The sequence below is a fragment of the Sitophilus oryzae genome, unplaced genomic scaffold (assembly GCF_002938485.1).
Source record: "Sitophilus oryzae breed Bouriz unplaced genomic scaffold, Soryzae_2.0 scaffold_1744_pilon_pilon, whole genome shotgun sequence".
In the NCBI taxonomy this organism is placed as follows: domain Eukaryota; kingdom Metazoa; phylum Arthropoda; class Insecta; order Coleoptera; family Curculionidae; genus Sitophilus; species Sitophilus oryzae.
This window is the reverse complement of record NW_022146440.1, coordinates 1980783-1991699: the sequence shown is the minus strand read 5'-3', so window position 1 is coordinate 1991699 and position 10917 is coordinate 1980783. Positions and strand designations below refer to the sequence as shown.

At 35.4% G+C, this 10917-nt stretch overlaps 1 protein-coding gene across 2 annotated transcripts; it reads right to left on the bottom strand.

The window, feature by feature from the left end:
* Positions 1-2614: 2614 nt before the first annotated feature.
* Positions 2615-10281, bottom strand: LOC115881909 (lipase member H-like). 2 transcript variants are annotated; one of them, XM_030899633.1, is made up of 7 exons: positions 10134-10281; positions 9857-10067; positions 9414-9563; positions 7611-7711; positions 7473-7550; positions 6774-6964; positions 2615-2880 (listed from the first exon to the last, which is right to left on the bottom strand). In XM_030899633.1, exons 1-7 carry the CDS (start codon positions 10189-10191, stop codon positions 2647-2649), a joined length of 1023 nt encoding a protein of 340 aa, XP_030755493.1. In that variant the 5' UTR covers positions 10192-10281; the 3' UTR covers positions 2615-2646. The 2 variants fall into 2 exon arrangements, with proteins under 2 accessions (XP_030755493.1, XP_030755492.1); XM_030899632.1 differs by having other exon boundaries at positions 7473-7711; positions 10134-10276.
* Positions 10282-10917: the final 636 nt, after the last annotated feature.

Genomic DNA, 10917 nt, shown 5'->3' with positions numbered 1-10917 from the left:
TACGAAGAAAAGACCTAAAAAGTCATCAAAGAAAAATGAGAGTGACGACCAATCTTCGGTTTCTGAAGAAGACATACATTATATGGATTCTTCAGAAGATGAAAATTGGGAGACTTATTGTGAAAAACAGTTAAAGGAACAAGAAAGAGAATGGTCGTCTGATGATGAGCAGCCTTTGGCAGAATTATCTAACGCAATCGAAAAAAATGAAACCCAGTTAAAACAAACAAGTGAATTCAAGGCATTAAGTAAAGAAAATGAAATGCAAATTGACGTTGAGGAATACCATAGAGATATTAATGAGTGTATAGAGGTTGATGATTACTTACTTGACAGTTTTAAGACTTCCTCAAAGTGTAACAGCAACAAATACTATGTTGGGAAGGTAGTTGCGAATGATCCGATTTTAGAATTATCATTTTTGCGAAACAAAAATTTAAAATTTTTCTGGCCCAACGTTGTGGATCACTCAATCATAGAAAAAAAACAGATCGTCTTAAAATTAAAAAAACCTCTTGAGAGAAAACGATATTTAGTTTTTGAAGAACTTCACAACAAGACTCAAAAGATAGAGTGATAGGTATTTTAAAAAAATAATCTTTTAGGTTAATTTTTTTAACTTTCTTTTCCTCATTGATTGTGTTACGGTTTAAACCAAAGAATTCCCTTTTAGTTAGTTTATTTAAGACGTAAGGCTAGGCGGGTTTTTTATTTGTTAAGTTTAAGTGCCTTTTTATTTAATAAAGAGGGAAATTTGTTTTGTTTGTAAGCGATATTTTATGAATAAAAATATTTTGTATTTTTTTCACTTTAAATCAGATTTTTGTATTTTTTATAGCTAACGCATTTTTTTAAAAACATTTTTAGCGGTCAATGTTACTCTGCTCGACGGCAAAATTGGCTTGTCATAGATTTTAGGTGGGTGGTCAAAGTTACCTTCTAACGTCGTAACTTTGACCACCAAGCATTTTTTTTTAAAAAATGGGACTATGTTCACGATATCGAAATAATAACTACATATGTCTATTAGCTTAAGTATAGCCCTAATATTGGCAATTTTGTTTAATTTTTATCGCTTAAGGTTAATAAGATTTTGCAAAATAAAGTTCAAAAGCGGTCAATGTTATGGGACTTTACGGTACTAGAATACAATATACAGGGTGGTCCGAACTGTATTCCGGAAACTTCGGCAGCATATTCTGCAGATAAAAATAAGTTAAAAAGTTCGTATAAATGTATGTTCTAAAATGCTTAGTTTCGGAGATACAGGGTGTAGAAGTTTCATTTTTATTTCGATTTTTTCCAAATAATTTATGAAGTAAAGTCAATATTTGGATGAAAATTGGTGTCTGGGAGTTTTTTGGCATGAGAAATTTGATTTCATGTCAATATGACTCCTACTTGTAGAGGGCGCCACCTACATATTTTTTAACTGGTTTGAAGAGTAATAACTTTTCGTCTATACCTGTATAAAACTACTAAGTAAAAAAATATACACTTACGACTTTTATTATATTAAAATGGTCTCTTGGTAAAAATCGCTAAGAGTAATGGTTCTCGAGATATTTGGAATCGAAATTATCAATACCTGTCATCATTGACGTAATTAAACGTATGTTGACTAAATAGTTATTAAACTGAAATCATAAATTTGAAATCTTTTTGTGCCAAAAGTTCAACAGAAATTGTTTAATCATCATTTTTTCACAGAAAAAATTATGATTAATTTAAAAAAATAAAAATTTATTATTTCAGTCAAATAGCTATCCTCAACGTGTGCTTATTTTTTGTCAATAATGACATGTATAGACTATTTCCATTCTAAATATCTTGAGAACGGTTACTCGTATAGATTTTTACCAAGAGACATTTTTTACGTGGAAAATCATGGAAATGTATATTTTTTCAGTCAGTAGTTTTATACCGGTACGGACGAAAAGTTATTACTCTTAAAAACAGTTAAAACACATGTAGGTGGCGCCCCCTACAAATAGGAGTCATTTTGACATCAAAATCAAATTTCTCGTGTCACAAAACTCCCAGACACCAATTTTCATCGAAATATTGACGTCACTTCAGAAATTATTTAGAAAAAATCGAAATAAAAATGAAATTTCTACACCCTGTATCTCCAAAATCAAGCATTTTAGGACATACATTTATACGAACTTTTTTTACTTATTTTTATCTGCAGAATATGCTGCCGAAGTTTCCGGAATACAGTTCGGACTACCCTGTATAAAACTTTAAAATACATGAAAATTTTAAGGTGCCCGTTCTTCGTGCAGGTGAGTGTATTTTTAGGGGAAATAATCACAGCGCTATTCATTAAAGTATTGAGCAAAGTAACATGTCTGCCGGCAAAAACTTGTTCGAAATTTTTAGCTAATTTTCTGACTTCACTGGAATGAATTCAGCTGCTTTTTGTCAAGACAAATAAATCAATTTTTCTTATAAACTCCTTAATTTTACCTGTGCGTGTAATTATATTAATGCTGTGACTTATGCAAATATGCAAATTACTGAAATAAAATGGTCGTGAGCAACATAAAGGGGTAGCGCTTAGGTTAGGTATGACAAATACTGATTTTTTTGCCGTTTCATAAAACACCACAATAAAGAAAACATCTTCTCCATTAATTACTTTTAATCTTTATCATAAATATCGTGAAATATCAGTTCATGTTTGTGAACTTCTCCGTAAAATATACCGCTGACATTCTTCGGCGTCGAATCTCCGTATGCAATTCTCCGTTCTTTACAGTTTTTCTTGGCGACATCGTGTACCGTTGAACATTCTGAGGCGATGTACGGCTTCGTTCTCATTAGCGAACTCGCAAAAATTTTCCACGACATGCCATGGCTACAAGCTTTGTAAAACTAAAAGAGATACATTTTCATAATATTACTATCAGAATCACCAAATTTACTTAATTCTATAAAAATACAATTACTTTTCTATAATAAGGAGACAATAGTATCGACTGACTAGTGAGAAACAAAAACATAGGAACTAGTAATAGCTACAACCCCACTAGTTCGCTAGTTCCTAGTTTTTTTTAACTTTTCTATATATACATATCTTTCTGGTATACATACCGGGTGGTGCATCGTCGTTGGAAACATAGAAAATCGCATGCAAAGTTTGAACTGTCCAAATTTAAAAATAGATGCAGTTTTTCTTAAATTAGTTAAAATCGACTTGTTTAAAATTGTTCAAATTTGGTATGTGTATTCAGTATACGCATACCTTTAAAAAACTTGTTGCGACTGTGCTGTAAAATTAACAAGAGAGCCAATATTTGGACATTGCAAAATACCTATCCGTGTATTCATGCAATAAGAAACCGTTACAATTGTTTTGTCTAGAGGTAGTAAATTTAGAAGGATAATGTGTCAGAAATTAAATTAGCAGAGATAATAATGCGAATAATTCAAAGTGACTGTAAAATAATTAGTGGTGTAGCGTGTGGTAGATCCATCGACATACTAGGATAGTAAGTTAATGGGTAGATCTGGGTCAAACATCGAGAGGGTAAGTGACTATAGCGGGTGAGTCTAAAATAAGTGCAAATATGTTTAGAGGTATTATATTTTGGTCCCAGTAAAAAGCCTGTGAGGAGTTTTTCTTAAAAATTTGGAATTTTTATCTTTTTTTGTTAATAATATGGCAAAATTAGGTAGTAGAATGTAGAATGTAGAATGTTTAGGAGGGGAGTTAGTCACCGCGACCTTAAAGATCTATTGTGTGTTCCCCTTCCTTGAATTATAACGAGTTATAACTCATCATACAGTCTCAAGTCTTTAACAAAAGCCAGTATCTGAGACGGCTCCACAGAGGCTAGCTCTCCGTCCTTGACATCAGCCGTATCAAAGTTCATGGCACGAATGGTCGTCGTCTCGGCGCACTCAGTGATGAGGTGTTCAGGTGTTTCCCCATATGCCCCACAGAATCTGCATTCGCCGTTGTTTCTCAGCTTCAGCCTACTGAGGTGTTCGTTGAGGAGACAGTGTCCTGTTAGAAATCCCGTGAGAATCCGAGGATTGTTTTTACTTAAATCAAGGAAAACCTTTGATTTTTCTCGGTCGTAGGTTCTGAGGAACTTTTTCGAGTGTCTTAGACCGTTGGAGGACACCCATTCCAAGTTACGGTTGGAGTCTTCCAGATTCTTCAGTTCCGCTTTCAGTTGGTTTCCGCTTGGAAAACAGAACGGTTCTGGTCCAGTTAGTGGAGTGTTCGCTCCTTTCCTAGCTAGATCATTTGCTTTTTCATTGCCTTCTAGGGTGAGCAGGCACCCAGAGTAGGAGGACTTTATTTTCTTTGCCCAACTTGTTGAGCTTCTCTAGGCATTCTTTGACCAACCTCGAATTGATGGTTACTGAGTTGATCGCATTTAGTGCTGCGTGACTATCGGGTAGGATGGCAATTTCCTGTTTTCGATAGTTCCTATCTAAGATAAATTGTACACATCTTTCGATAGCGTAAATTTCTGCCTGAAGGATACTGGGGTAGGTGCCCATTGGTTCGAAGTATTTGATTTTCGGCCCAAATACTCCTATCCCTGTCCCTGCTTTGGTTTTGGAAGCATCAGTATACCACGTTATGGTATGGTCTTTTATATGCTGAGTAAGCGTTTCTTCCTTCCCAATCCTTTTTATTACTCAATACTAGAGTGAGGTGTTTCTCAAAGTTGTAAATTCTTGGTATGTCATCCACTGGGAGTTGGAGAAGTGGAATTTTCTTTTTGAGGGTGTTCCAAGCCCCTGACCTAAAAATTCCCCCAGTACTGTTTCCGTCAATGACCATTCTAATCATTGTCGCATTGGCATAACTACCGACGACAATATGCAGTGGTGTTAGGTCTAAAATGACCTCCATTGCTGCTGTTGGACATGTTCTCATGGCACCTGTGATACAGATACATGCCAGTCTCTGTACTTTGCACAGGTTTTGCCTTGCTGTACGTTGCTCTAGTTTTGTATACCAAGCAACTGCTCCATATGTAATCATGGGTCTTACTATCATGGTATACATCCAGCGCAAAATTTTAGGGGCGCCCACCTATTTCCCGCCAGTCTTCTGCATATCATGAGAGCCTTTGTGGCTTTGCTGGTAATGTTCTTAATATGCCTGTTCCAGCGAAGTTTACTATCCAGGGTTGTTCCTAGATATTTCACTTCCTGTGATGGCAGTATTTCCTTTCCATCTAGATGGATTCTTTTCAAGTTTTTCAAACTTCGCTTTCTGGCGAATGGCACTACCGCAGTTTTATCTGAGTTGATACTCAGCCCGACAGTCCTGCACCATCTCTCAGTGATGCGGAGTCCTCTTTGGATAATATCACACAGGGTGCCTTCATGTTTCCCCCGTGCAATCATGAATATGTCATCTGCATACCCTATGCAGTGTATTCCCGCTAGAGTTAATTCTTCCAGTAGTTCATCCACTACTAAGCTCCACAGTAGGGGGGAGGTCACTCCACCTTGTGGAGTTCCTTGCGTTGTTTTAACAACTACAGTTTTGGTACCTATCTCAGCTTCTGTTGTTCATGTTGAGAGCATTTCCCAAAACCAGCGAATTATCGTATTGTTCACCCCTCTTGTTTCAAGAGATCGCTTGACCACCTTGTGAGGTATATTGTCAAGCGCCCCTGCAGTGTCCAAGAAGGCACAAAGTGCTGTTTCTTTGCTATCCAGGCTTGCCTGTATTAGCTCAGTTAACTGGTACAGAGCAGTTTCTGTGGATCTGCCCGCTCTATATGCATGCTGACTATCGTGTAGTGGTTTAACCTTTAGATGATTTACTCTAATATGGTTGTCCACTACTTTCTCCATCGTTTTTAATATGAACGATGTGAGACTAATAGGCCTAAATGATTTGGGGTTAGCCTAGTCAGTTTTGCCTATTTTGGGTATAAAGATTACTTTAGCTCTTCTCTAGATGGTTGGTATATATCCCATCGCTAAGCAGCTTCTTGTAATGTTTAATAGATGGAGTGTAGCTATTTCCTGACCCTTCTTTAGAAGGGCAGGAAAAATCCCATCTATTCCTGCTGTTTTATAAGGTTGAAAGGTGTCAATAGCTCATTTCAGTTTTTGTTCTGTTACTACTAGCTTCGCCATCTCTCAGTCTTCCCTGTGAGGATTTTGGGGTTCGGTCGGAGCTACTTGCGTATCAATAGATATGCTACCTGGAAAGTGTGTATGAAGTAGGAGGTTGGCTCTCTCTTCATCTCCTTCCGTGTAGCTTCCGTCAGGTTTCTTAAGTGCCATGTTGGGGATGGGCCCACTCTTGGCCATAGCTTTGTGTAGTCTAGCTGCATAATTAGTTGAAGTGATGTTTTCGCAAAAGGATCTGAAGTCAGACCGTTTTAAAAATTAGGTAGTAGATTAAATTAACAAGAAGCTCCTAGTCAGGTTTTACCAATTTTAGATATAAGTATAAGATTAATATAGAAACTTCTGAATTATACTATTTTCTTTGTTTGCGTCATTTGAATATTTTATAACTCTTTTGTTTTGTACACCCTAAGTGAATGATTTCAAGTTTGAAGTATTGATGGATGTTAAATGATGTTTAAAGATGTGAATCGCAAAACATATCGTAGATACAAGTACCTACATTGAGTATAGTTTATCTGAAGTCAGTTGGAATATATTGGGACTCGATTAATTTCGGCATTGTCTTTGTCGGCATCGTCCAGACAAGGGAATTAAAAGTCTCAGTACTTCCAATTGACTATAATAATAAGGATATAAAGGAATATACTAACTTGAATAACGTTGCAACCAGGTTGTGGAGGCACACCACCATTGGGATAAATGTCAACGTGACCTAAAGGATCCCAGTAGCCTAAAACACCTGCACAGGTGTGTATTACGTCCACAAAGAGAGCGTCACTCTTATTTAATTTTCCATATTCAACCAGACCTAGATTGAAGCCAGGCAAGGCTGGATCTAAAGCTAAACAAAATACATATTTACAGAGGTGTAGAACTTATTTCTAATGCTTCTGTTCTTTGTATAGAAAAAAAAACTACTCAATGCGCGTAATCTCCTGTGTAACCTAGTGAATTAGATATAGTCTAGAATCGAATTTTAGATTGATCCCAGATCCCATCGTTATCGATGCCAGATCCCTAAGTTATCCGGTATTTTCTTGACATCTACGTTACTTAAACAATACAAAATTATTTCACCTTCTTTTAAGTTCAAGATAAAAACCGAATCCCATGACCAAAATAAATGGGATCAAGATGGCATGGAAACGATGACAATTCCCATAAAATTTTACATATAAAATGACAGCGATCTTCGTTGCCAATCTATCAGCTCTGACGCCTTTTTTTGCATCGTATGGAATTTTAAATTAATTTTGACACTTAGGGGCCATTATTTTTTGACCCTCCATTAATACAAACAACATTGTTAACGCATTTTTAGCAAATATTGGGATTAGTTGAAAATTTACCTGTAATTCTTCCAATTTTTCCATATTTAACTTCTCTACCTGCAAAACCTGAAACGTGAGCTCCTAGACTATGACCTACTAAATGAATATTTTTTGGATCTGCCCCTAACTCTCCTATAATATAATTTAAATAAGTGCCATAATGTTTTCCGACATCTGTTGTGGCTCTCATTGGAAGAGGATAGAGAACATTGCTGGATATATCGCTCCAATCCATTACAAGAACATTTGCATCATATCTAAGAAAAAAGATAAGTACCTATTAAAAATCTTTTCTTAATGATATGTGTCTAGTTTTATTGTAAATCCTGATTTTCATAATGTTAATATAGCTTCTTCACTAAAACTTTTTAAAAACATCGGTAACGCAGTATCTGGAATATCAAGACGACTGTATTAAGGTCTACGTAGTGATATGCGAGACTGGCCAAACCAAAGACAAGTCTTGCTCAACACAGGTCTGATAAACAAAGAAAGGGAAGCTATTGAAACTGTAGTGGACTTACTAAAAGGCTATTGCAAGCTCAATAGATGTTTAAAGCTGACTGACGGAAGGAGCCATATGCAGATGTTGTCGGTCAGAAGAAGAAACGACAGAACACAGTTTATGTCAGTTACGAAACAGTGGTATTTTGTACTAGTCAATGATAAGCCTCTGGGAAAGAGTGAATTGGAAGGTTTAGTTATATTTTTGAAAGGGGTACGATTAGAGAATGTAACCTAGAATTCATATGAGGACCACAATAAACATGTAATCAGGGGCGGATACAGGAATTTATTTTAGGGGGGGGGGCCAAAATGAAAAGCAATGTAGAATATGCTTTTAAGGGCACCATTTTTAACCCAAAAGCCTAATATTTTACACAATTCACAGACTTTAGGGGGGGCCCGGGCCCCATTGGCCCTCCCCCTGTATCCGCCACTGCATGTAATAGTAGCGGTGAAAAAATTAGAAATCATAATAAACAATATGTTGCAAAGGGATGCTTGATTCTTAATATTACTATTATATTTGGAGATTTCAGCAAATTGTGGCTTTATTTCAGTTGCCGTAAAAAAACATGTATTCTAATGAAGTTAATGCAATGTAATAAAATATAACCGTTGATTGACGAAATAAGGAGATGCGCAACCGTATAGGCGATTTTGTGACACAAAACATGTCCGGATGTAGCTGGATTTACCGTTACATGTCGATCCGAGATTTAGTTTAGCTCTGCGCCGCTACGCCCTGATTGATGGGTTTATAGCGCAGCGGATAAATAATACTGTACCGTAGTTCTGCGTTCAGTCTACAGAGTGGGTGGTTGCCAGAACTACGGATTAGTTTGTAGATTTACGGATTTTGGATCGAGTACGCTGATACGGGGTTTCTATCATTAAACAATTTAATATAATATTATATGATTAAACAAAGAACGGCGACAGAGTTGGCTTGGAAATGAAGATCGCTGTTATCTCGTATGTAAAATATTATGATAAATGCGGTCGTTTCCAAGCCAACTAAACGATTTTTTTCGATCATACGAAATACTCAGTACCTATAAAAGAATGTTTATGTTTGTTGTTTTATTCTATATCCACATAAAAGCGGATTTTTTATCCAAGGATATTTTCGTCAAACCTATTACAGATATATTACCTACACATTTTAGTATGGCAACACTGTAGCTTTCAGTTCCACACCTTCATCGATATGTCTTCGCTAGCCGAATTAGAGAAAATGTGACTGTTTTATGCGTCGGCCGCAGAATGAGTAGAGGCTTCATCGTACAGCACTTGAGGTTGCATCTTCCCAGTTCTTTCAGTCAACGATATAACGTTGTTAATAATCCAAGAAGAATTTTATTAAGCATACATATAAAGTAAATAGTCCAATTCACTTTCACTTAATATTAGCACGGTGTATCTGTAGATTTAGCGAATTTTTTGCCTACACACCTATGCAGAAATCCGTCCTTGATTCTTAAACTTGTATCTTTATCTCCTCCAGATAACCATCCGTGAGTAATACATTTTATTGGTTTAGAAATATTGATGAGAAATTCTAAATCTCTCTTATCCTGAATTGTAATACCGTCTGGTGCATCTCTATAAAATATCATATAAGAAATGAAGTAATATAATAGGGGTTTGAAACTTTTAGTGTTGCAACAGTAAAATAAAACACTAATTTACCACAATACACCAAAACACTTTTCAGCAGATGACTAAAACCGAGAAAAGAAAGTTTTAATCATCTGCTGACCTGATGGTAATATGGTTAGCAAAACGCGCGTCCAGTGTTAAAATTATAGTGGTGTATTGTGATGAATTAGTGTTCTATTTTGCAGGAATGAAGTATTAGAAAATGTATAATTCTAAATATTTAAGAGAACTTTTACCTGGAATAATATTTAAATCTCATTTTTTCTTCTAACTTGCGTTCAGTTAGAAATAACCTGGATTCAATATCTGGCGCACCACTATTGTTTGGTGGTGAAAAATATGCTTTAACTGGTTCATTGTTTTCGTCTAAAAACAGTACAGAGTCGGTGTCGAATAATAACGAAGAATGGTCAAGTTCAGCGCTAAATGTAACTATTGACGAAAACCCTAAAATCAATTCGTTGAACAATTATTAATTTTATATAATATATATGGTGTTTCTATAACTCTTACCAAGAATCAAAAAGAACTTCGAAAACATAACGCCACGATGTAGGTAAAATTTTAACATTGCACTTTGAAAAAACTGTCAATCACGTTTTATACGTTAATGTATAAGTAACCTATTGTCACAAATCGGAAATATAATTTAAATTTACTTGTTTGCCCGATATTTTATGCAAAAATATTACTAAGTTTATACATATTCAAAGCGCTAATTTGTATCAGAACAGTCATACTCGCTTTTACTTCTAATGCGAAATTTTTGCAAATAGGCTCTATAATAAATTTTGATAATATTTAAATGTACTTAAAAAGGAAATCTTTTTAGGCTATCAAATTTAGCGATAGAACGCATTAATAGTCTAGTATAAGTAAGAGATAACCAGTAACCTGCCGAAATTTAAGGTGCATAAATGCATTTTTATTGGGTTTCCTATTGAGCAAGCAAAACATTAACGACTCTTGTATTAATAGTATTTATTTCCCCCTTAACCTAATAAATTTTTTAACAAATATTGTAATTATCATCCAAATCTGTTTCTCTCATTTATTATACCGTATGATCGAAAAAAAACGGCGTCCATTTGATTTGGAAATGACGCGGTAGATGACATTCCCCATATAATTTTACATATAAAATGAACGCGACCTTCATTTCATAGTCATAGCTGACGCCGTTTTTTTTTTGATCATATCGTATATTATAGAGCATATTTTCTCTATCCATATATGAATTTTTATTTGTATTTTTGTATTTTTATACACTGAATTAATGTTTTTAAAGTTACTATTT